We start from the raw sequence: 26,172 nt of genomic DNA, 5'->3' as shown, positions 1-26,172 counted from the left end.
CAGATTGTTTCCATGCGCAACAAAACCATACGAATATGAGTGAGAGTGGACACCTTCAGCATACGATCAAATGCCAATATCCAAAAAGGCTAAACATACTTGAAGCATAACTAAATTATACCAAAAAAATGGTAAATGACAAATTTCATCACTGAACTTTACTCTCTTTCCTATTTTGGTAACTCTGCCGTTAAATAGTTAACGACGTTAAAAATATGTCATTTAAAAAATAATAAAATTTTCACCAAAACGTCGTTTTGTATCTATATAACAACTCATTTTAATCTTTAACTATTTAACTACCGAGTGACAAAAAAAAATCAATGTATTAAGTTCAATGAAGAAATTAAAAATATTTAAAATACAATGATTAAAATAAGAGAGTGAATAAAATTCAATTACCAAATTTATAATTTACCCACATAAAGATAAACCTACCGTAATTTTACAACAAAGTAAAATTTAGCTGCTAAGAAAGAAAATATAACACATTTTGCACTTACATTGAACCACGTGGGTTTCTCTCACACAACCATACCTCGTAATAATATCTAAATTATTCGTAATTTAACTCATATTAAACTTAGATTTCATAAAGTATCAATGATCTCATATATAATTATTTTTAAAATTTTTAAATTACTGTTTTTCGTACGAGTGTTAGAATTTTCCATAAATATTAGGTTAAATTACACATTTAGTAGTTAAACTTTTAATTTTTTCAAAACTATACCTAATCTAATTTAGTGATTAAATGCTTGAATATTTGGTGAGACATATTAAGTTTGAATCATAGATCTCATAAATTTCTTTAATTTTATAGTGATAGTTTAGTTCAAGTTAAATACATATTTTGGCTTTTAGGACTAATGTTATGTCTTAGTCTAATTCGATTAATTATAAAAGATAGAAAAGATTCGATTAATGCAATTAGCCGATCGAAATAACTAAAATTTGTTCGATTCAATTAATATTTTTAAATTTTTTTAATTCAATTAACAGTTAAAAATATTTAATTAAATCAATTAAGAATAATTTAATTTAATCGACGATCGAATTAACCGTTTAAATCAATTAAATCAATAACTTTACTTTTTCTGCCTTATTTTATTTCACATCTCTTTTGACTAAATTACCATTTTATCCCATTTTTAATTCAATGTTCCCCTTTACCGGACGTCAAATCCTTTATTAACCAGATTTTATGACTTTGTCAATTTTACCTACTAATTATTTTATTAAGATATTTTTTATTTTTCACTTCTCCCTGTGTAAAAAAGTGTCTGTTCGGACAAGGAAAATAAACGAACCGGCCAGCGGTTTTCTGAAGCCCGGTGTTTTTTTTTAATCTTCGGGGAACACTTTCCTTTTTTTTCCTTCGAGAAAAATTGGAAAAGAAATTCCTGTTTGGTTGGATAGAAAAAGCTTTTGAAGTACTCGCTTCGGTACAGGAAAATGTGAGCAGGTCTGAGAAACAGTGTCAGAGAAGAGTTCTTTCCGGGCTGTGTACTTAGAAGTTACAGGTCATGATCTCTACATTTAACACCATCGTTTAACTTCGATATTTATTTGGTCTGTAAAAATGAAAAATCCATGCTTTAATGTTTTTATGCTTCACTATCAGTTTTTTTAGGTTGATTAGGTAATTATTTATTTTACAGTAAATTTTCAATTTCTGTTAAGGGGCTGATCATGAGAACTGAACTGAAAGCTGAGCATTTTTTTCCTCTTTAAATTGAGGATCTTTGGGTTTTGAAGTTTTTAGCTTTTGAAATGTATGATGGGGTAAAATTTCAAAGTACCTATTTTTGACCAACTTTCATGAAAATTTTGTCTTCTAAATCTGTTTACTTGCTCTTTTTTTTGGGTGTGTATGTGAAGTTTATGTATTTCGAAGTGGTAATGATCTTTGTTTCAGCTTCAAGTGAAAGATAACTATGAGGTTGTATTTTTTGTTAGTTTTCTGGTTTTTGATTGATTGATTTCTGTTTTGTAGGTGACTGGCTGGGAGTTTCTGTTAAGTATAATTTAATATTTGCATGAGGAAAATCCGGGTGCTACAGTAATAGGTGCAGAAGCTCCGTCGGCTTATCAAATGGCACCGAGGATCGAAAATGCCAATCATATTGGATGTGTCTCAATGGCGGTGGATGTTTCACCGGTTGGTGCAGGGTTAACTGGTAGCATAGAAAAGAAAAAGAGAGGTAGACCTAGGAAATACGGGCCCGACGGGACAATGGCGAGGGCATTGTCGCCTATGCCCATTTCCTCGTCTGCCCCACCCGGCCTAGGCGAGTTCTCGAATAGTGGCAGAAAGTGCGGGAGAGGGCGAGGTAGCGGGTACCATATTAAGCATCACAGGGGACTGGACATGGAGAATTTAGGTAATAAGGCCGTTATTATGTTGTTGTCTTAGTTGAACATGATCATGTTCTAGATTTGGTGGCAGATAGTAATGTTTCTGGTTTGGAACTAAGAACAATTAGTCGTGCACTAGTGTTTCGAAACAGGTCACCTAATGTATTCGGAATTTTTCGAATGCCGATTTGAAAGATGCTATATCTGAAGTTGATAATACTCGTTGAACTTTTTGTGGGACCTTATCTGAGATTCCATTGTTCAGATCTGGAAGGATATTGCTGGTTTCTGCAAATGAAAAAGTTGTCTTTTCTTGTGCATGTATGAGGTTTGAGGAATATTCTTGCAGTGTCTTAGATTTCTTTTCATCAATGAATTTTCGAGATGCTCACAACAAAATGAAACGTGCTATAGCAGTAAGATCGGCTGATTAGTAATGTCTGGCTTAAGATGCATGTTCCGCGTCGAAATCTGTTGTTCGAATCATGCCCATCTCGACCATGTAGCAGATCTATGTTTGTTTGGCAAACAGAGTAAAGTGTATGTTATCTGCAATTATTTATTCACCTAACAGTAAAAATTTCTCATTTCCTAAAGGTGAATGGGCTGCTTCTTCGACTGTCGGGGTGAATTTTATGCCTCATGTTATCACGGTCAATGCTGGTGAGGTATGTATCGATATGGGAAAGACAGAGGAACATTCTTATGCATTATTTTCAATCACTGTAAGAATTATGTAGACTTTCTGGGTCCATCCTTTTTTGTGGCCGATACTAAGTGATGTTTTCCTTGGTCGTTGTCTCTTGTCTACATTTTTCCTTGCTTCATATTCGATTTTTGTGGTGTTCGAAGGATGTTACGATGAAGGTGATTTTGTTTTCTCAACAAGGACCGAGAGCTATCTGTATCATATCTGCTAATGGAGTAATTTCGAATGTTACACTTTGTCAGCCCAATTCTTCAGGGGGCACTCTGACGTACGAGGTTAGGCAATCTTGAAATTACTATACATTTCGATATATGGCGAGTTACCTTGTTTTTCTAGTTGCTGATAGAAAACCTCTACTGTTCTATTTCTTGTAGGGTCGGTTCGAGATACTTTCCTTGTCCGGATCTTTCATGCCTACAGAAACTCAAGGAACAAGAAGCCGATCGGGCGGGATGAGTGTATCTTTGGCAAGCGCTGATGGCCATGTCGTAGGAGGAGGAGTTGCTGGGCTTCTGATAGCTGCCAGTGCTGTACAGGTGAAGCCTTTTAGTGCAATTTTCCTTCACCTTTTAGAAGCAATTATTAATCGTTTATTGTCCCTCGTACTAGTAGTCCGAGCAATATGAACACCTAATCAATCCTTGTATTATCAGGTTGTGGAATCGATCTTCAGGCATTCTTACATTGTTTAATCTTTTGCCGAATATCAGGTTGTGGTAGGCAGCTTCTTACCGGGAAACCAGAATGTCCAAAAACACAAGAAGCAGAAAATCCAGTCCATACCAGCTGCACCGAACTCGAGTATTGTCGCTGCACCGGCTTCCATTGGCGAAAAAGAGGATAGCATAGATGTAGCTTCCCCCAACAAAATTCCAATGCCCTGAAACCAAACCTCAATACTGCTGCCTTCCAGTCCCAGAGAGAAAACTGGGCGACTGCCATGCAGGAGGCAAGGAATTCGGCAACCGATATCCACATTTCTTTGCCTGCAGGTTAATCTGATAAAACTAGATCAATCATCTCGGACTCGGGAGGCTGAGTAGAGAGTGTTATGTGTTGTCGAATGTTTTAATGTAGGATAAAGTAGGGTTAACACTTCTGATAGATATCCAGCTAGGTTTTAATGTCTCAGGCAAAGACATCCCTTGCTTTTTCTCTTCTTCTTCTTCTTCTTTCCCCTGATTGATGAGAACTGCCCTAGGTCTTAAAACATCTCCAAATTATGTAGTGAAATTTTCACCAGTTTTATTTGATCTGGTTTCATTCATCCTTAACAAAATGATTGCTAGATTCTGGTTGATATGTTATCCAACACTTAACAAGTTCTGGATGTAGTGATTAGACAGATATTTTTAAGAGTGAAGTATATATTTGCATCTCGCACGCCCTTAAATTTTGTAATTCTACGTACCCTATAGTCGTTGATGTTTAAATCTGGGATTTTTAAAAATATTATTCGTTATTGCAAATACAATAGTTTTTGGCATTGATATTAAGCCGTGAGTTTCAATGGTTAAGGTTTAGTATTGATATCCATCATATGATATTGATATCTAACCTATAGTATTCATGCTAAGGTTACTTTACAGTTAATTTGAAAATATCAAAGCTAAAAACAACCTGTAGAGAACTTTTGAATTTTTTTAGTTTTTGCCCCAAAGGTTCCTAGTTTTGTGAAATCGTCCATGCAATTCAAAATTGACTTATAATTGATAGTTTTGAATTTTGATTTGGTACAATTACATGTTTGTCATTCTACTTGTATTATAATTACAATAACACCCTTGCATGTTTGAACATGCTCTAAAAGTTTACAAGGGTGCTTTTGGTTCACGGAATATAAGATTACCAGTGGAATATGATTACCGGCAGGAATAAGATTACTGGAATGTTGTATTTTATGTTTGGTTCGTTTAGCAGGAATGTAAGGTTACAGTGTTTGGCTAAAAGAATAAAAGATTATTGGAATGTATATTTTACCAAATTGTCCTTATTATATATTTGTTTTTTAACAAGTTGAATTCTACTATAATTAATTTATATATTTTATTTAAAAATTTTAAATTCATAAAATTTATATATTTTTTTTACAAAATTGAAAAGATAAGTAGGTTTAATGAAAGGTAAAATTTTATTTTAACCCCTTAACTTCATATAAAATTCTAATTATGATTTTTTTTTGTAAATCTAAAATAGTTTAAGGATAAATTTTTAATTTAACATTCGAAGAATTTTTTTATCCAACGACAGAGAAAGATATTTTAGAAAGAATTTTTTTAAGGACATTTTAGTACAAAACGCCGGTAAAGCAACAATACCTAAGAAAAGAGGTAATCACATTCCCGATAATATACCCCTAAAATACCATTGAGAATAAAAGATTATCGGAGACTGAGAATGTTTGCCAACCAAACCGGGGAACGGATGTGAGATGACTTGAACCAACACGCCCTAAAAGTTTCAGTTATGTTTCTACTCCGACTCACGTATGTGACGCCTCTGATTCGTGTATAACTTTCAAGTCGGGTAGGGAGTGTTACACCTTTGAAGTTTCATCCCGACTCCGCCTCAGTTGTTGCATTCATATTCATGCAACAAAAAACTCTCATACATTGCTTCTGCACCTCAATTCACAAGGAAAACTGTATCAAGCGAATGGAATCTTGCATCGAACCCAAAAGAACAGAGGCTAATTTGACAAACAAGAAGTTCAAGGGTCGAACTGAAAGAAAATCACCAAATTCAGTGATCAATTTGTGCATTAAACCTATACCAAAAGCCTGTTTAATAATTATCAGTTCCTATCGTCCAAATCAACCTGAAACACATTTAAGAAGATTGATTGTTCGATAAATGAAAAAAAAGAAACACGGTGTATTAGAAAACTTACAAACTGAAATTATAGTATAAATATGGGAGAGACAGGAAACAAAGGAGATAATGTCCTGTAATTAAACAGGCTAAACAGAAAACGGCTTGGATTATGAACTCCGGCACCACGAATTTGTTTATCCGTACCGCCGAATCGTAATGATTGATGAATCGATTTCCAAATCAATAAGACATATAAGCTGCAATGTTTGAATAAATCAAAAGCATTATTATATTACCAGATCAACGTTAAGAAGGAAGAATGGAAATGACCTGATAACAGATAATGTAGAGAAGGGAGATGAGGAAGAAGAAGGTCACGAGCCATCCTAATAGATTCCCCATGCCCAACTTCTTCCTGTCCGATCTCTCTGCCTTTCTGTGCTTTGCTCTGTTTTAATGTATATAATATTCTTTCCAATTAATTTGGGAATCAATTTCCATGCCGCCAAACGGGGATTTTGCCATTGGTTGAGAATGAAGAGTCGAACATTATTCAGCCACTGGTTTGAGATAAATAAGTATATTTTCACTTGTGTATGTATATATTCTATTTATAATGTCGGAATTTAAATTATTAATCTTATTTAAGAAATTTAGTTTATCGAAAAGCACCAAACCGTTCCTTTTGTAATAGACCATACAATGAGGTTATGACCCATAACTTCCTGTGCTAAAAACTCGAAAGGAAGCACTAGCATTGAATCATCATAACCCTCGATTTATTCATCTTCAAAGTAGACTTCAATAGTTGAGCTTACTAGAGAAACCCTTTTTCCCTGCAGCACTTAATAGCTCCATCGTACATATCCTCAACCCCATACTTAAACTTGAATCCCAATTCCAACAGTTTCTTTGACGACAAACCAGGTAACTTTGCGCCTTCAATTTCTGCCACGGAACTGCATTCCCAGAATGATACAATGTTAAAAGAATGCATTACATTTTTGGTCCCAGTATTAGGATAACAATGTGTTTGAGAAAATGCCAAAGAGAAGTTTACTCACTCTGCAAGTTTGAATTCTGGGTAATTAGTTGAAAGAATTTCAACTATCTTTTGAATAGTTACTGTGTCTGAGGAACAATTATATCTCCCTTTTGCCTCAGGATATTCGAGCAGGTAAACAAATGCCCTTGCCAAATCATCGATGTGAACCATTGCTACATTGATAAGAAGACTATAGTCATCCTTACTCCCTGCACCCATATCAAAAGATCAATAAACCGACCTTTTTGGGTCTTAAGCAGTAACAAGTGTAGAAATCAAGACAAGTTCCGAATTATACCGAAGATAGGAGACAATGCCGCGCGAGTCGAGCCTTGCATCTTCGGACAGATGAAGGGACCGACGACCATAGGTGGAATGATGCTCACCAGATCCAGTCCGTGTTCGTTTGCAAATTCGAAGGCTGCCTTTTCTGTCAAAGTCTTGGAAATTGCATAAGAACTTATGAAAGAGTTCAGTTCCGATCTCACGTAATCCACGTCGGTCCAATGACTCTCATCCATCATCTTCGCATTGCTCTTGTTGAGATACACAGCGGAAATGCTGGAAGTGTAGACGACTCTCTTCACTGTTTTGGATCTCAAGCATGCTTTCAATATGCCTAGTGCTCCATCGACCGCCCTTTGGGTCACTACTGCCTCGGGCTCGTTGCCTTCGAAATCCATGGGAGCTGCAACGTGGAGAACTCCTTTGCATCCTTCAATGGCCGAATCGAAACTCTCGGGGTGGCTAAGATCTGCTGCGAAGATTTTAAGCCTTTCATCTGCTCCAGGTAAGCTTGTGAGGAAGCTGAGGTCTCTCTTGTTATCAGGGTCAGGTCTAACAGTGGTATGAACACAGTAACCTTGCTCAAGAAGCACCTTGATCAGCCACGACCCGATGTAACCGGTTCCTCCGGTGACGCAAACAGCTCCTTTATCTCTTCCCATCTCCCAATACCTCCCTTGTTTTTTTGTCTCGGGGTGCTTTGCAGTTCTTGCCTCGGTACCTATTAAATAGTTTGCGTTCAAGATGTAAAGTTGATCTCTTACTTATAGTGTGTGCACCACGTGTACGGTAAGTGTTTCCCACATGCTTGTTGGGAATCGACGCCACCCGCTGGCGCTGCCCTTCTCTTTTCATCAACTTTCGTCGATGCTGATGCGTATGCAATGACGATTTGGCGTTAATCGTGACGACTTATTTGACGAAAAAGCATTTTGTTTGAGCCCGAAGAAGAAAGAAATGATCAGATGGGCCGAGGTTGAGCGGCTGTGAGATCACTCTCTTAAAATTTCGATTTTTAAAATATATTTTTATTAATATATTTTCACCCCTCAAATTTTTATAAATTTATTTAAAAATGTTATATGTTTACCTTTCTAACATAAAATCATATTAGTTTCATGTATCTAATTTTCAATTCTGAATTTTCTATGATTAACTTTCCACGGTCATTGTAGAAGTTCTATTAATTTATTATACAGTATTTCTAGAAGATGGTCATCTATATACAAATATCTAGAAGGGTCCGTAACCGTGGAGCTGCCAAACTTGACTGGAGACTTCTGGGAAATGAAAAAAATAGAGAATTTTGGAACATTTCTCATTGCAATAATATTATTTTATTATTGGCTAGAGTGTATAATGTGGTATATGATGTTTAATTTTATACAATCATGTCCATAAGTTTTTGTATCATTCTACATTTAATTATTGTATGGGAAAAATCATATTTTTCAAAGTTCATTGAATATTTTTCTTTTAAATGTGTATAATTAAATCAATAATAAAATTTATTATAAAATAAAATTAAAATTAATTTATATATAATTATGAAAAAAAATCACATATGATATTATAAATATTTTATTTCATATCATATTGTGAATTAAATTAAATTTATGGAAACTTTTTTTTTTGCATAAAATAATAATGAGAGAAATTAGCAATTAGGCATCTTTTGGGCTGAGGAGATGAAAGTCTAACTCTGGCTCGGGCTGGCCTGGATTGGACCTGCCACACCTCACTCCTAGTCCTAGAGTTTACAAAGCGCGAAAGATGAGGTAACAATTTTTTTTTGGATAAAGTACACAAATGATCTTCAATTATAAGTTATTATTTTATTGAGTTTCATGATTATAAAAATTATAAAATAATCCCTCGGCTATAGGACGTTGTTTTGTTGAACCATCTTACTATTAAAAGTTACAAAATGATTATTCGATTATTCATATGTTCTAAACTTGTTCTTTCATGTTAAAAAGTTGACGAACATCTGAATTAGGCGTCAACATACTGATTGTGATATGATAAAATTATATTTTAATGATATCTACTGACATCACTATTGCTTTCAAGCATTGGCTTGAAGACATAATGTAAATGTAGAGTCGATTCACAAAATACAACTCAGAAAATTGGGATCATATTTTATCATATACCATTCAACATGTTAACGTCTAGCTCAGGTGATCGTTAATTTTTCTACATAAAAGGACTAGTTTAGAACATATGAATAGTTAAATGATCATTTTGTAACTTTTAATAGTAGAATGACTCAACAAAACAATATCTTATAATTAAAAAAATATTTTATTACTTTAATAATTATAAATCTAATAAAACAACACTATATGATCGAGAAATCACTGTTGTATATTTTTTTAAGGTTTGAGACCCCTTATTTTTAGTGGTCATTGTAATTGTAATCAAATATGTTTGAAGCTGAATCCAATCCTATCCCTAAAAGGAAGATAAAACTTTCTCAACACTAGATTTCTATTAGCAAGATTTAAACTTCAAATTTTTGTTAAGGGTTATCAAATTTTTATTTGATCCAAGTAGTATTAGTGTAAACAGTACCTCTAGCTTATTTATCACTATTAAATTATTTATTTTATAATTAAACTTTACATATTTATATTAATTGAATCTTAATTTAATTAATATTATCACTGTTGCAATATCAGAATGCTCATAAGCAGTTTAGCTTAAAGTTTAGTTTCTTCCTTCTGTATTTAAAAAAGAAAACAAAAGTTTCTATTTTATTATTGTAATACAATTTTCTATTTTATTTTTTAAGAAAAAACTGAATTATTAACTCAACATTCGAAACACTGAGCAAATCCCATAAATTCTAGCTACACAATCACACTCTAACAGGATATTGTTGGGGAAAATCCTTGGAAAAAAAGAGACGACTTCCTTTTTCTTGTTTCGCTTCAATCCCTGTTTCCTTATTTACGATCCCAGTTCTATGACAAAGATACGGATTCCTTCATCCTCTGAGTCGTTCAGGCAACCTTAATTACGATCCCAGTACTTTGAAGAAGACACAGAAGTCTGAACTTTTTTGACTTAATTGTTAGTTTGGGTGTCATGCACAGATCTGGAGCAACGATGGCTTGGAACGTGTTCAAGTTTTGCACGGCTCTCAGGGGTCTGGGCTCGATCATGATCCTCTTGGTTTTAGGGATCGTGGGTGTCACTTATTACTCTGTCGTTTTGACTAATTATGGCCCTGCTTTATTCGATGGTGGCTTTCATTTCTCTCTGCTGCTCTTATCTTGTTCTTGTTTCATTGTTTCGTAAGTCCCCCAAATGAATCTTCTTCTGTTTCTTTGATATTTCTTGTTACTTGGGTTTTCTTAGGATTTACTTGTTCTGCCTCTGGATTAGATATCTTGAAATTTAACTAATAAAGACTGCCTTTTTGTTATAATCATTGAAGTTGGTTTTGGAAAGATCCAAGCTCGAGTTTTGTGTTTGTTTATTTATTAGTCAATGGTCTCTCTAGATCTTAATTTTTCTTTATTTTTGCCTTAGTTGTTGTGAATTCTTACATTTTTCATATTCAGAAAGGAAAAATCTGCAGTATTTTTAGAATACAAGGCTCAATTTAGGACATTTTTCTATATTTGGGATTGGGATCTGGGATTGTGTTTAATGTAATCACATTGCTAAATGAATGAAAAACAATAGATGATTTAATTGTATTGTGGAACTTATTCTAGATGTTGGAACTTTGATGTGATTCTGCAGCTGGTGATGCTGTTATGGAGTTACTTTTCTGTTGTTTTGACTGATCCGGGTGGTGTGCCTCCTAACTGGAGGCCAGCTATGGATGAGGAGAGAGGGGAGGTTGACCCATTGGACGGTTCGGAGTTCGACTGTTCGCAGCCAGACACATTAAATCAAAGAATTCGATATTGTAGGAAATGCAACCAGCTGAAACCACCTCGCTGCCATCATTGTTCTGTTTGTGGGTTCTTCATACACCCAAGTCCTATGTTTCTTTTTCTTAATTTGCTAATAATGCTTAATTGTCGATGACTCGTTGCATATCGGTATTGTTGTTTCAGGTGGGCGGTGTGTTCTAAAGATGGATCATCATTGTGTTTGGGTTGTCAATTGCGTCGGTGCACAAAATTACAAGTATTTCCTGCTTTTCTTGGTATGTTTGCTTTATATTCGAATCAGTTTTCTTTTCCGTACATTTTATGCTTTTGTAGTTTCACCTTAGCTTCAAGAAGTTCCTATTTTCATGTCTCTTACAGGATATAAATTGAGATGTGGAGTGTATTTTTTATAGAAACATAAAATGAACTTCGGTTTTCTTGGCATTGCTTTGACTACGTATTCGAACATAATGCAGTTTTACACATTCCTCGAGACTACTCTTGTGACTTTAGCCTTGTTGCCTCATTTCTTAGCGTTCTTTGGTGACGGAGAAATCCCCGGAAGCCCCGGCACCCTTGCTACCACTTTCCTTTCCTTTGGTATGGACTGCCTGGAATTATTTTCTGACCCGATTAGCTTCTGTGACTACATAGAAATGTATGACCATGTTCTCCTGTTACAGTTCTGAATTTGGCATTTGCATTGAGCGTCATGGGGTTTTTGATCATGCATATATCTTTGGTGGCTGCTAATACCACAACTATCGAGGTACTACTTGGTTCTTTCGGAGTCTGTCATTATTTACTATTTTAGAATTTAGTAATTAGTACCATTTCATAATACGAATAGACATGCAATATCGTTATTGTGAGTAACCGAATCGTTCCTGTCCTACAGAGGGAGGAAAAGAAGCATTAATGTTTGGTGAAACTTAAATATCTTAAATTCTTAATAGATTAACCGAATATCCTCTATAGGAATTTAGGGACATCTGTTGGCTAATCTTCAAGAATGCCTGCACAAGTTGCTGATAAAATCGGTGACTGTCTTTGAAACAGGCATACGAGAAGAAAACAACTCCAAAATGGCGTTATGACCTTGGTCGGAAGAAAAATTTTGAACAGGTTAACTGTTTCTGCAAATACATTGCTATATTCCGTTATGTGTAATTCTTGCGTCCAAAAGAAAAGCTTTGATGATATGGTCAGTTGATGGTCTGGTTGAAACCAGTATTTGTTCTTGTAGCCTGGCTTTTCGGACATGCTAACTGTTGTCTGTTTACTAAGTTTTGGTGGTGTTGGTCTATATATAGGTGTTTGGAACAGACAAGCGATACTGGTTCGTTCCGAGCTATTCAGAGGAGGATTTACGACGGATACCGGCACTTCAGGGTCTTGAATCAAAGCCTGACTTTGATTCCCAAGAGTTCTAAAATGGAAATCCGGCGTCCAGGAGACTTTGCCCCTCACTGTTGATACAGAAGCCTTGGCCATCGCCGCCTTTACTTGGGGTCGGGTTTCGGCTTCTAACTGTTCGTTCCCACTGGCATCTTCACCTATAAATTACAGTAGATCGAGAGAGAGAATGGCAAGCATGGTTAAAATGGGCCTTACAATTTTTACAGTAATTTTATGGTTAAAATGTTATATCTTACTTTGGTTATTGTAGATTTGTTGTACCTACATACTGATTAGAAGGAAATATAGAGATTGTTTTTGGTTGATATCATTTTTTCTTTATTTTTGGTCCTTTGATTTGAAGGAAATAGAAGTTAATTCTATTATACTAGATAGATAAATAATTATTGTAATAAATATTATAATATCTATCTCTCTATCTATATAGATAGATAGATAAATACTTTTTTCAATTTTTTTAAGTTATCAAATAAGAATGGAAAAAATATATTTCACATCAGATGAGTTGGATGATTTTCACCTAAAATTCATGATAAATTTGAATGAATAAAATATGATTAGATGCTAAATAAATTAAAACTAAATAAAATAATTATTTATTTTATTTTTGTTTGAAATACAATAGAAAAATGGTTACTGGAAACGCTAAAACGAAATGCCAACTACCTTAAACCTTGATATTGCTCTGCATGGTTGTTTCGATTTTTTTTTTTTTGTTGCATTGCTTCTGTGTTCAATTCCAGGTGGAGAAGGACAGCCTTACCCTATTTTTTGGGGTTCCTTATACCTCCTTTTACAAATCGAGAGCAAGGACCCTTTCTTAATTACAATTTTTGTTCTTTTCCATTTTGCATGATCTTCTGCTGTTTTTGAATCTGGGGATTGAGTTGTCATTTTGTTACTTTCGTGCTAGGGCTACTGCTGTCGCGGATTTGGTGCTACGGTGTGAGCTGGCCGGGGCTGGCTTAGCAGAATGCAGCAACAGGTGTCCAGCAATTTTCCCGCTCTTTTTTTCAGCTTTTGGGCGTTGGTATTGTCAATGGGCTGCTGGGTTTAGGTTTGGGCCAAATGTATCCCGGACAAAATATATGACCTTTGGTTCAATCAATGCACTAATCAAACCATGAACCAGCCTAAAACCTCGAATAAACGTGTCGTCATAAAATCCAGTTACTTTCAAATTATGGATAATAAAGTTGTGTGATTCTTCGCAAACATTGATTCGTAATCGAAGGTGTTCATGCTCGTCTTCCTGCAGTTTTTTAATCCATTGAATTAATCATAAAAATAATTTTCGTTTTTAATAACTCATTCTAAAAAATATATTATTAAATATTAATACCAACGCTCCCAAAAAAGAAGAAATATGTCGATCATCTAATCTCAAAAGATTATTTTGTGCTATCATACTTCAACAAATCTATAAAAAAAATTAACTAAAATTAATTTGAATAAAAAATATAAATTAAGACGTAATAATAAAAGAATTTTTTAAAAAATATATATTTACAACCCTATATTTAGAACTAATATATCGATCACAAAACAACGATAATGACCAAGTAAATAAACGTGTTTGATATCACACTTGTTTGTTTTCATTGGTTTATTTTTTTCTTCTCTTTCAACTACACAAAATTTTTTTATGTCTTCACGGGTAAGTAAACAAACTATCCCCACCCCAATATATAATATTACAACCTCACCAATCCAACAAAACCAAGCAAATAATTCTCATTCAAGTGCCAACTTTGTATGCATCACTGGCATGCTGCAGGCAGCTGTGTTGCACGGACCTCAAGCTTCATGGATTGCATGCATGAAGACTGCACAGGCGACAGTGATGCAGGTGTAGGCTTGAAGATGTATAGTAATCCCCGGGACTTCATACGTAGGGAATACACCGTGTCTTCACTGTTGTCGATTTTGGCTCAAAGAAGCGTAAAAATCCTGACGTCTTCATCAACTTGCGATGACTACATGATGTCTTTACGGTTTACTATAAAAAAATGACCTATTCTAAAAATAATTCCCTGTGTACATTATTTGGGTAATTAAAAAATTAGCATACGTTATCGGGAAATTCTGCCATAAACAACACGATGAAACAAATTTAAATAATAATTTTTCCATTGAATTCCGAAAATAGATGGGAAAAGAAATGAAATCCAATAGTTTGGTGAGGGCGGTGGTCCTAAATAAAACCGGAACATTCTAGCTTTAGCTAAAATTGGGATTACGTCACCTGTCTCCTTCTCAAACATTCTTTTTAATTCCCCCGAGCAATTTTGACCACCAAACATCCTGCTGCTTCATTTCACCTGCTAATCGTCTATTGATTCCGCATAGAGAAGTGGGTTATTTCAGGTTGATTCTACATTTGCTATTGTCTCTGTTTTCTTTTAATCAATTATATGCAATTTCCTCGAGTTGAATTCCGATTCCCATCTTTTAAAACTTGCCATGTTTGTTTCCTTCAGAATGCAGAGGGGAAGAGAAGGCAAAAGGGACCTCTTCGATGCGGGCGACCCATTTGATGTTATCCAGAGGCTCGGTAGCTTTGGATCCCGTGGCACTATGATGTCTAGCCTCTTTGGAGGCAGAGATCCTTTTGATGATCCCTTCTTCACTCGTCCCTTCGATAGCATGTTCGAACCTGGCATCTTCGGTCCAAGTACTCCATCTCGTGAAGCACCACTCAAGAGCCTTGGAGGAAATGGAATACATATAGAAGAACTCAACTCCGATGAGGAAGACGATGAAACGGCTGAAGGCATCACGAAGCATGTCGGGTCGGGAAAGGAACCGTCTATCCAGCACCCAGACGATAGCGATGACGGTAAATCGGTTTTAAAATTTGATCAGTGCATGTGTTTAATATCTGTATTTTTTGTGAGTTACAATGATTGGTGTTATATATTTATCAGATGGGAAGATTCAGAGTGTTACTCATAGAAATGAGCATGACAGCCACAGGGTGAAAGGCTCGAATCAACAGGCTCGTAGTTTTAGTTTCCAGACTTCAAGAGTTACGTATGGAGGTGTAGATGGAACTTATTACACTTCTACGAAAAGCAGGAAGAAGGGCTGCGATGGAGTAAGTAACTTTTTTTTCGATGAGTGCTCGAATATGATTCGAATGCTTATTGTATTCGATATCGGTGTTGGTTGTTTCAGGTGGTGATGGAGGAGAGAAAAGAAGCAGATACAACAACGGGTCAAGCAACACATAAGATTTCCAGAGGAATTCATGATAAGGTAACTTTATTCCATTGGTTTTTGGGGGAACAAGTCCGGGCTTAAAGATTGCAGTTATATATGTCTAATATTTAACGAAATTACTGCAACTTTGGTGTGTTCTAAAAGGACATATCCTCCACAATCCGTTGAATGAACTGAATGTGGTCCGATTCCAAACCAAGTTGATTCACAGTTATCTATTTAATTGCCGCATTGTTGATTCGATATTATCTCTATTTGTGCAGGGCCATTCTGTTACAAGGAAGCTGAATGCAGATGGTAAGGTGGACACAACACAGGCATTACACAACATGAATGGAGGTTTGTTCCTTGGTTGCTTGTTGTGATTATTGATGGACATTGTGCTTGAATGGAACTGATATTTTCGTATTGGGATTTCATTAGATGAACTTGCGGAATTCGAAAAGGCTTGGAAAGGTAAAAGTGATGGTCATTTTACTGGGTGGAGTGATGGCTTTAGCAAGCCTGCTAATGCTGGTACACATTTCTTTTAACCTTTTATACAGAAGGTTCGTTTTAATGGATTTAGCAACCTTCATTATCATGCCATTTGACATCATTTCTTTCATCTTCTTTTTGAATATCCAATGTGAATGTAGGACCTGGAAGTCATGAACAGATGGGATTGGCAGTGAAGGACAGTTGGAGACATCCATATAGAGAGCAGGGCGAAAACAGTGGAAATCAAGGAGCAAACACTGCAAGAACCACTTCTGGAGGTAGAACGAAGAAGGTTGTTAGGATTAATATTGAATGAACCAGATGTGACCATAAACCAGATTCACCGATTTAGTCTCTGTTAAGTTGAACCATCTTTATCCTGCTAGATATGTTTTTGTTTGGGAATTTATGGTAAATAGCCGAGTACATAAACATTAGAAACTTCTCATTATTGAGTTGTTTTGCGTTAATACTTGCAATCCTGAGCTCTTTCTTGGTTGTGTAAAAGTTTCGTGGATTGATCTTCAATAAGATATTGATAATAGTTGATTAGATTCTGCCTTGTCGTGTCGTCGTCGACTGTCTGGTAAGAAAAATCAAAGCAAAAGCCTCTAATATATATGTATATATAAAGAAATATGAATTCTTCAAATCTACTAAACATAAATTTAAAACGCAAGAATCTCAATTTCAAACCATAGGTGAGCTAGTTCTTTAACGGCAATGATAGGATGTAAACCAAAAAGTTCCTGCTGGCCTACCCCGGCGAACGGCGTTAGAAGAACAAACTGATCGTTCAAAAAGTGAATTTTCTAGGCCACAAGGGTGCTGGCAGTGGTTGACTCGCTGGATAGAGGAAAAGAAAGTATACAAATTAAAACCAATCTTTAGACAAAAGAGTAGAGAGTGCAGGCAATAACCACAAAAATTGACACTTCTATCTGGTGTTACTTGAGAAAGAAAGCCTCTGATCATTACTGATGAAGCAGGGAACAAGTACTCACTATTTCCACACAGGAGGTAACTTCTTTGTCTTCTTGTAATAACGGGCGAGGCGGTGGATCCTGGTCTCGACCAAGATCAACCTAAACTTGGAATCCTTGTCTTTCCGGTTCCTCTCAAGATGCTTTCTGATGGCAACGGCTTTCTTAATCAGGTGGTACAAATCCTCGGGTATTTCAGGAGCAAGACCTGACAGAGACAAATGGACAAGTTGAATGTTGATGTTCCGATCTGAAGGAAGATGCAGTAACAGAAAACACCATATAAAGACATACCATGCGCTTTCAGTATCCGCAAAATCTTGCTGCCTGTAACACTCTTCACCTGAGCAATTCCATGAGAATCTCGGAGAATGACACCGATCTGAGATGGGGTCAAACCCTTCTTTGCAAACTTGCAAATGTTATCCTCAACCTAAATGATGAAATCAAGAGTAGGGTTTTTCAAATGCACATTACACGAGGAAGATTTGAGTTAACCATTACTCCAGTAATTCCAACAATAAATTTCCAGCTAGAATGGGGGGAATTTGTGGTACACAGAAACCAAAATAATATCTTCTAATGAGCAAGAAGCAATGACTATGTGGATTCGTCATTTCAGAAATTTGAGAAACAAAATATTGAGACATAAGTAAATGCATTGTATCTGTTAAAGCAAGCGGTTCTTCAAGGATCCAATCCACATAAGGCACTAAAAAGAGTTAACTTCACTGCTCAATAATCATTTAGGAAAGAAAAAAAGCCGAATTTCGTTTTAAAGGAAGGTAAAAACGATTCAATCATTCATTTTATAATTAAAAGGGTGACACACATCTTGAGATCTTCAACCAACTAGGTGGAGTCCTCTTGTATGGCAGAGCAGATGCAGAAATACCCTTGCTGCAGAGATGGAAACACAAAACAGAAGATGAGGCAAATCGGCATAGATAATCATAGGGTCGTTTAGTGTAAAAGAAAACAAATGTGGAAGAAAATACAAACCCTCGGCTGTGCATACGGCCCATGGTGCTCCCTCAAGCTCTGCTGCTACTCTAATCTGTCTTGCTAGCTACTTAGTAATTCCAATGAGCAAATAAACCCTAGACTCAAAATTGAGGCTTGGGCCAGGATTTGAGTTCCTTCCTCGGCCCCATTAAGCTATTACATATATAGAACAAGAAAGATTCAATTGCAAAATGAGCCGAGCAAGTTCTTAGTGAAATAAACGGGTTAATATAGAGCAAAAGAAAGAAAAACGGAAAGCTTAACAAATCAACAAAAATCGAAAAAGATGACTATGACCCTCAATTCTTAAAATTTACTCCAATTTTTTATTCTTAGATGTTCCAATCTGAAAAAAAAAGCTTAACAAATTTGTTATGCCAAACCAATATGATCGTATCATTAAACTTAATGGAATAGTGATTATATGAGCATATCTTAAAGCATTAAACCTTCATTTGAACAATTTAAAAATGTTAGTTCAGGTCTATTTGATTGAGCGAAAGATTAGATTTTTTTTAAGAAGACTCAAAAACATTAGCCCTTATTTGACCATTTTGAAAAATTAATCCCTTATATTTAACCTTTATACTTTAATTTCTTTTAAAAAAAAGGGTTAATAACACGGATAATTACTTTTGTTCGTGTTTTGTTCACTTTTGGTTACTGATTTTAAAAAACATAAGATATCATCACTTTTGTTTTTATTTAATTAAGATGTGGTAATCCAAGTTAATTGTCATTAACAACAGTTAAATATTTTGATATAATCAGACATTTGATCCATGTTATTTACATATTCTCTCAATTTAGTCTTATTTTAAATAAATTAAAATAAATTCAATCATCCAATCGAATGATGTCACATATCACGCCAAAACCATTACTTGATCTAAAGTAGACAACATGGTATATATATTTGTGTATAAATACTTAAATTCATACCATTTTATATATATTATCTTAAAAAATAAATTAACTTATTAAATATAGTTTATTATTAATTTAATTTAAAAATATATTTTATGTTAAAATTTATTTAAAAGTAAGACTAAATTGAGAAAATATGTAAATAACGAGAATCAAACGTGTGATTATACCAACTATCACGTCACACATTATGTTAGTTGTTAGTTGTTCACATTAGTTAACCCGTGATAACCACATTTTAATTAAATAAAAACGAAAGTGATCATATCTTAATTAAATAAAAACAAAAGTGATCATATATTGTGTTTTTCGAAATCATTGACAAAAAATGAGCAAAACACAAACATAAGTGATCATCCGTGTAGTTAAAAAAAAAAAAACCTTTACATTTGGGTGGATATAGTTTGCTCATTTTAAAGGATCAAGGAAACGAGCCTTGAGGCTTGCAACTTCTTCAAATGTGTAGCGCCTCGTCTTCGACAATGGGAGAACACGTAAAAGCACAGGCTTTTGAAAACCGTAGCTTCACTTTCCAGTGGCAAATGCATAGAAACAAGTTTTAGTTTATCAGATGAGACCATATTTGATCTGATCCAACACTTCATGAAACACTGTGAAATTCTCTAAACTATCTCCCTTCAAGTACATTGTTCAATGAAAGAACCCATCAGTTCCAGTGGAATCACTTTAAAGGAACAACAGAAGACTTGTAAAGGAACCACTTCCCATGAAAATGCAAAAGGCTGACTTTAAGCAGATGCATCTAAAGACAAGGATCTTTCAGTTGTATATGGACCAGACCATGATGTAATCAAAATCATCAAGGATCGCCTACCGTCCCACTATTTGTTAATCTAAATGATTCTTCGACCATGGACCATGCCGGCAACAACAGGATTAACGTTCCCGAAGTTTAACAGCCGAGAGACACAATTTGTTCAAACAATAAATAGTTATCAATTCCGAAATAACTCAATGATACATGTTTCAGAACCCATATCAAAGCTCAAATGAAGAAAGGGGCAATACGCCAATACCTCTATGCTATTGAATGAAGATGTGCAATAATCAAAGATCTAACATTACTGAAACAAATGAAAGTAACAGAAGTTGGACCATTGGCTTTTGTAGGCGTCAAAGTAAAGAACAATACCTTATCTAGAAAGCAAAAGAGCATAGCAAGGTTATGATATCAACATCAGCGCATTAATTTTACAAAAAAGCAATAAGGATTTGCATACCAGTAAAAGAAAATTTTCAAACACGACCAAAGGAAAGAAGGATCATATTATCCAGATCTATTTTATTCGAATTGCATACCAACGATACACGTCCAACGATCAGCTTATGTTCTAACTTCTATCAGTTCATGAATTCTAAATGCCAAAACTATACCAGTGTTCTTTTGATACAATACAACGTGTGCCTGGCCATCAAACAATGTCCAATTATCACAAAACTTCTTCCAAGGAGGACACAATACCCTTCCTTATATGGCATCATTAAAGATGTATGAAACAACGACAATCGCCTACTGAACAGAGAAATGTTAAAAACAATGCTAATGAACACGAATTTGGAGGATCCTACCGCAATTCAAAGAATGAATTAACCAGCAGCCTTCTCCCCACCGGAATAGTAGCCGAGATACCACCTAACAAATTTCTTCAAACCAGTCTGCAAATCAGTTGTGGGATTATACCCAAGCTCCCTCCGAGCCAAGCTAATATTGGCATGAGTGAACTGAACATCCCCATTTCGTGGCAACTTCATAATATTCCTCTTAGCACTAACTTTCAAAAGCCTTTCCAAGATACTAACAAGATCTGAAACCGGCACGGGCAAAGTATTCCCCAAATTATACACCCTCAATTGAGCCGGACCCTTCTTCTTCCCTCCGCTACCGGTACTCTTCTCGGCAGTATCCAACGCTGCTAAACACCCTTTCACAATATCATCAATGTAGGTAAAATCCCTAGCCACCGTACCATGATTAGCTGCCTCGAATATCAGTATCGATTTCCCCTTCAAAATATCTCTAGTGAAAAAGAAATACGCCATGTCGGGCCTTCCCCACGGACCATAAACCGTGAAGAACCTCAAACCAGTTAAAGAAAGTCCGTATATATGATTATAAGTATGTGCAATCTCTTCACCAGCTTTCTTAGTAGCAGCATATAAACTAGCAGGTTGATCAGTTCTGTCTCTCTCAGAAAATGGAACTTTGGTATTAAGACCGTAAACAGAACTCGAAGACGCCCACACGATTGCAGGCTGTGGATTGGCTGATTTACAAACTTCTAGTAAACTAACAAGACCAGCTATATTACTATGCACATAAGAGCTAGGGTTTTCCATTGCATACCTGACCCCAGCTTGAGCAGCCAAATGCATAACGTGAGTAAACGCAACGACCTCGAAAAGCTTCCTTAAAAGAGCCGAATCGTTAATGTCTCCTTCCACAATGAAAACCCCACTTCGTTCCAGAAGAGCTTGCCGAGCTCTTTTGAGTGAAGGGTCGTAATATTCATTGAAATTATCGAGTCCAAGAACGCCATCGCCACGCTTTTTCAAAGCAGTCGACACGTGGGTGCCGACGAAACCGGAAGCTCCGGTGACCAAAACGGTTATGCCATTGCGGGAACGGACACGCGCCGAGGAACGGACCCTTTTCTCCCAAGCGGGTCCGCCCCAGTTGTACGTACGGAGGGAGCGTCGAGAGGGATCTTGCGGGAGGGGGTTCGATGAAGGAGATCGAAAGAAGAAGATCAAGATCATGCCCAAGAAGATAAATGACCAAAATGTAAGCTTTGCAAGAGAGGAATGCCACCTCAGTCTGTTGTGAACGAAGGGTGATTTTTCCATCTTGAATTTCCCCGACGTTGATGGAATGTTGTCAAGATGAGATATTTGCTTCGACATTTCTGAGTTTATTCGGAGAGAAGGCAAAAAAGACGATGAATCTGTATATCTTTTCTTTTTTTTACACTCTATCGGGATTTGGAGAAATGGTAACGCTTCTTCGGTGACGGCGGCGGAGATTGTGGCGGAAAGGGAATTTTTTTTTCTTTTTCAGAGGTGGATTTTGGTGGTAGTGGTGGTGGACTTCTCCTGTGCAAGCTCTATTTTATTTTGTGATGAAAATGGGGAATCTTTGAAAGGAAGGATTTGTTTGTTGGTTGGTTGGTTTGGGTTTCATTAGTTTCTCTTCCATTGGTCTAAAAATAAAGAGAGGTCAAGAGATGGTTTTTTAATTAAAAACAACAACTTTATTAAATTTAATTAAACAAACTTGGTTAAAAAAAGGGAGGTTAAGCATTTTCTTGTTCATCTTCTTCTGTTAATAAGAAAAACAGAGGCAGACAACAATTTAAAATCAAATCAATGCAATTAACAACTGAAAATATGTTTTTTTCCCAGCATTATGATGTTGATTCATGTCCAAGTTTGCAATGAAGGCAAAAGGCAACCAAACTTTCCAAGAAATCTTAGATTTTAATCCATTTTAAGCCTAGGTAGCATCATCATCATGTGGGATTGTAGGCTGCAACCCACATTGTTAACTTTTGAAGGAAAAATCACACTAAGCTTATTTCAATCAAAGCCTTGCTTTACTTCGTCTGCAAGCTCATCAAAATTAAACAAGCGTGAGCTTCAAGGTTCATTATACACCAGACTCTGACCAACAAAGTCCTTAGACAATACTGCCATTCACCCATCATCATCATCTTCATCCTCGTTCTTGAAAAAACGGTGGCAATTTCTTTCATGGCTTGGTAAATAAATAAGCCCCAGATTGTTCTTTAACTTTCGATTAAGTGTTTTCTTTCCCAGATTTATGGACATTGTTGAACCACAGACGCCATGTGAGGATTTGGTGGAAAGGAAACATCTTTAAGTTTTGTTTTGTACTTTAGAGCTGGCAAATTGGCAACAAGTTCCATGCCTGGATAGTTAATATAAGCAGGAACTTGTAAAGAAAAGTGAATGTTTTGAATCATTTATGGAAATTTCGTATATCCCATGATCAACAAGGCTATATGATCCCTGCCGGATACGTTCCCTTCCTGTTACAGATACGCTGTCGTAGTCGGCTCCGATCTAAACCATCGCTGCTCCAGAGATTCAATGAACTGAATAGGCATTGCAGAACAGAATCAAAATAAAGAATGAGAAAAAATGTATTAATCAATTGGTTCGAATACATAATCAAAGAATTGAAAGTTCTCAACCTCTTACTTCATGTTCATGCATGTCTTCTTCATATGGTACTGACTTTTTTCCCCTCATTAATCTAAGGACGATTATAGCGAGTAATATCTATTTGAAAGACCTTCAATCTATTTGATAATAAAGGTTAAAATGCATCTAACATATGATATGCTCGAATATAAAAATTCTAAAGATAACAATTATTCATTTAACCACTAAAATAATTTAATTCGTGCTTATACGGTGACTTATAAGACTTTGATAAAGACTAAATTGATAATAATGAGAAAAAATATATCTTCATTTATCATCAATATTTGTTTTTTTATATAAAATAAAGATTAAGTATTTGTTACCTAAATAATGTCGACAACCAACCTTATTATTTATTGTTTTAGTATCAAATTTTGATTTTAGAAACAACAGAGAACTGACCTTAAAACTATTTATTACTTGGATTTTATTTTTGTTGATACAATATTTGATGGTTGGGGTTGGTAAGGATTAGTATGTAGTTGTTGAGAGTGATGTATGAAGGTTTCAAATGTATAGGAGATGAGTAGAAAGTTTTTTAAAAAAAATCTGGAGTAGGCAATATATACGTAAAGACTCGTGACTATTTGACGATAAACGTTTATATGTGTAACTTGTGTTCGAACTCGAGATCTTAAGGAATAACAACAAATTCATTAATAAAACAATAAAAAAGTTATTAGATTAATGCAAAAGTAATTACCGAACTATACCCAAATTTAACTTTAGGTGCCTAAAGAATTTTTTGTTAAAGATAGCTTCCTAGTGTTTTCGGCGTTGGCTTTTAAGTGTCCACCGTTAAACTCGACCATTACGTGACACGTGTCATGCTTTATCAAAATTTCAAAAAAAAAATTATTTAATTTTTTTACGAAATTTTATATATCTGACACGTATCAATAAACGAACAAATTTAACGGTGATAATAATCCGTACACCTAAAAATATAAAGTTGAAAACGTTATATTTACATTAAACCAAAGTTATTTGATAAGCTTGGCAAAGTATAAATGTATAAAGTAATGCTGGTGATTGGGTTAGAAGACGAGATTTATATGGCTTGATGTGGATTAGTTCGACAATGTTTTTCCAACAAACCCCATAGAGAAGCCTTAGATTCAAGGGTTAGTAGATATGTTTGTAAAGTATGTATATTATTGATTAATTAATTTTTTTAATAAATATTATTTTTATAATCAATTTAGACTAATGATAAATTATATAGAATCACGAATCAATTTATTTCAGTGGGTAAATGAATCGTTGTTGTTTTTAGGAATCATGGTAGGGATGGCAAACGGGCGGGACGGGTGCGGATACCCCTCCCCCATCCCCATACTCACCTAATATTTTTCAATCTACCACCCGCCCACCACCCATGATAGGTGCAAATTTTCAAATCCACATCCGCCCACGTGGGTACATTCTTAAATCCATCCCCACACCCACTACCCACTAGTGACGTACCCGTCTAGACCCGTATGAAATCAAACTTAAGTTATATATAAGCAACAAACATAAAAAACATATCCATTAAGAAACATAATAAAATAATCCAAAGATTATCTGAGTTAAGTGTTAATATAGATCTTAAAGTACATAAAACACCATAATAAAAGACATAATTAAAGTTTAAAAACATAAATGACAAACACATAATGTAACCCCCTAGACCCGGCCTATGCGTTTCGACTAAATCTAGTAGATCACAAAGACATTTTCCAAAACCGTTATCCAATCAATGTAAAATCACATTATTCATGACATGAAATTATAATAAATTATACTATTAAAACTCAACTCTTAAATATAAAACCAATCAGTAATAAATTAATTTAAAATATATCTTAAAAATCAAAACCACGATAAACTGAATAGTAATAGCAAAAGTATCATCATTATAAAATCCAATACTTTAAAATAGGTCCATGTCACCAGAATAAAGTCAACTTGCAAGATTAAAATATTACAATCAGATGTACTTCAAGAGATATGTTGATCCTCCAAGTGCTCAAACCGAGTTATCTAACCAACAATATCTGAAAGGGGAAAAACATTTTTGAAAGGTGAGCTAGGCTCAGTGTGTCCCAACATTACCATAAAATCACAATAGGTACATTAAACAAATCATAGTCCAGTAAATCTCACAAATTCGTAAAAGAGTTTAACTTTTGAAAATTATAGTTTAAACCCTTTTCTGGTACACCATCGGTAGTTCCCAAAATTATTTTCCATATAGCTTACTTTATGCACATAGCAAAAAGAAAGCCGATTTAAGGATAGGCTATGAAGTTTGTATCCTTAAGCCCAAGTCAATAAGTCCATATAGCTTACCCTAAGCACACAGTAAAGGAAAGCCAACCTAATGAAACATCTTGGGACCCTCAAGAGTCACATTAGGCCCGTTTATTAGCTTGATCAGAGCTATATAATTGTAGTTCAATCCATCCCAAAATCAATATCCATATACCAGTTATCAAAGTTCATAAATCTTCAACAATAAATCGGTGTACCAACAATAATAATCCATAAATTTCAATGTACCATATTTCAAAACATATAAAATCATTATGTAGTAAATAGGAACACACCTCGATAAAGGGTTCAAATAGTAGATCTACTGATTGCTGGTTTCACCACGCTCTGCTACAGTTTTCGAACGGGTGAATACTGGTATGCGTGGTTTAACTGATCTAGAAGAGCTGGGTCGAGCTATCAAATGATCCGGAGAGTCTCTTTTACCTTCAAACAATAATAATTAATCAGCCACAAATCTTACTTAATTGT

The 26,172-nt window shown here is 35.3% G+C and overlaps 4 protein-coding genes and 2 pseudogenes across 4 annotated transcripts; 3 read left to right on the top strand and 3 right to left on the bottom strand.

Moving 5' to 3' along the window:
- The first annotated feature begins 2,038 nt into the window (after window positions 1-2,038).
- Window positions 2,039-4,069, top strand: LOC120208491 (annotated as a pseudogene).
- A 2,549-nt stretch (window positions 4,070-6,618) lies between these two features.
- LOC120208427 (vestitone reductase-like) lies at window positions 6,619-7,938 on the bottom strand. The gene is made up of 3 exons (XM_039207711.1): window positions 7,225-7,938; window positions 6,946-7,135; window positions 6,619-6,840 (listed from the first exon to the last, which is right to left on the bottom strand). Exons 1-3 carry the CDS (start codon window positions 7,871-7,873, stop codon window positions 6,699-6,701), a joined length of 981 nt encoding a protein of 326 aa, XP_039063642.1. The 5' UTR covers window positions 7,874-7,938; the 3' UTR covers window positions 6,619-6,698.
- Window positions 7,939-10,074: 2,136 nt separating this feature from the next.
- LOC120208352 lies at window positions 10,075-12,828 on the top strand (annotated as a pseudogene).
- A 1,943-nt stretch (window positions 12,829-14,771) lies between these two features.
- On the top strand, window positions 14,772-16,764 carry LOC120208351. The gene is made up of 8 exons (XM_039207648.1): window positions 14,772-14,890; window positions 15,004-15,180; window positions 15,226-15,362; window positions 15,451-15,620; window positions 15,701-15,781; window positions 16,009-16,084; window positions 16,169-16,261; window positions 16,384-16,764. The coding sequence occupies exons 2-8, from the start codon at window positions 15,005-15,007 to the stop codon at window positions 16,539-16,541; spliced, it is 891 nt and encodes a 296-aa protein (XP_039063579.1). The 5' UTR covers window positions 14,772-14,890; window position 15,004; the 3' UTR covers window positions 16,542-16,764.
- Window positions 16,765-16,952: 188 nt separating this feature from the next.
- LOC120208349 (40S ribosomal protein S13-like) lies at window positions 16,953-18,335 on the bottom strand. Its single transcript, XM_039207647.1, has 5 exons — window positions 18,211-18,335; window positions 18,039-18,108; window positions 17,503-17,641; window positions 17,230-17,416; window positions 16,953-17,071 (listed from the first exon to the last, which is right to left on the bottom strand). Exons 1-5 carry the CDS (start codon window positions 18,231-18,233, stop codon window positions 17,038-17,040), a joined length of 453 nt encoding a protein of 150 aa, XP_039063578.1. The 5' UTR covers window positions 18,234-18,335; the 3' UTR covers window positions 16,953-17,037.
- Window positions 18,336-20,428: 2,093 nt separating this feature from the next.
- LOC120208426 (UDP-glucuronate 4-epimerase 3-like) lies at window positions 20,429-22,395 on the bottom strand. Its single transcript, XM_039207710.1, has one exon. It carries the CDS (start codon window positions 22,060-22,062, stop codon window positions 20,749-20,751), a length of 1,314 nt encoding a protein of 437 aa, XP_039063641.1. The 5' UTR covers window positions 22,063-22,395; the 3' UTR covers window positions 20,429-20,748.
- Between the last annotated feature and the right edge of the window lie 3,777 nt (window positions 22,396-26,172).

This window comes from Hibiscus syriacus, unplaced genomic scaffold, assembly GCF_006381635.1.
Source record: "Hibiscus syriacus cultivar Baekdansim isolate YM2019G1 unplaced genomic scaffold, ASM638163v2 tig00016563_pilon, whole genome shotgun sequence".
In the NCBI taxonomy this organism is placed as follows: domain Eukaryota; kingdom Viridiplantae; phylum Streptophyta; class Magnoliopsida; order Malvales; family Malvaceae; genus Hibiscus; species Hibiscus syriacus.
This window is presented reverse-complemented; position numbering and strand designations above follow the sequence as displayed.

Bases quoted from the DNA above. Each gene is read 5' to 3' on its own strand.
- LOC120208427 (XM_039207711.1), bottom strand. From the start codon at position 7,873: ATGGGAAGAGATAAAGGAGCTGTTTGCGTCACCGGAGGAACCGGTTAC. The intron at 7,136-7,224 runs GTATAATTCGGA...ATATGGGTGCAG, and splicing joins GGCATTGTCTCCTATCTTCG to GGAGTAAGGATGACTATAGT. The intron at 6,841-6,945 runs GTGAGTAAACTT...CTGGGAATGCAG, and splicing joins CCAGAATTCAAACTTGCAGA to TTCCGTGGCAGAAATTGAAG.
- LOC120208351 (XM_039207648.1), top strand. From the start codon at position 15,005: ATGCAGAGGGGAAGAGAAGGCAAAAGGGACCTCTTCGATGCGGGCGAC. The intron at 15,363-15,450 runs GTAAATCGGTTT...TATATTTATCAG, and splicing joins CCCAGACGATAGCGATGACG to ATGGGAAGATTCAGAGTGTT. The intron at 16,262-16,383 runs GTACACATTTCT...ATGTGAATGTAG, and splicing joins TAGCAAGCCTGCTAATGCTG to GACCTGGAAGTCATGAACAG.
- LOC120208349 (XM_039207647.1), bottom strand. From the start codon at position 18,233: ATGGGCCGTATGCACAGCCGAGG. The intron at 18,109-18,210 runs GTTTGTATTTTC...CCATCTCTGCAG, and splicing joins GGCCGTATGCACAGCCGAGG to CAAGGGTATTTCTGCATCTG. The intron at 17,417-17,502 runs GTATGTCTTTAT...TGTCTCTGTCAG, and splicing joins GCGGATACTGAAAGCGCATG to GTCTTGCTCCTGAAATACCC.
- LOC120208426 (XM_039207710.1), bottom strand. From the start codon at position 22,062: ATGTCGAAGCAAATATCTCATCTTGACAACATTCCATCAACGTCGGGG.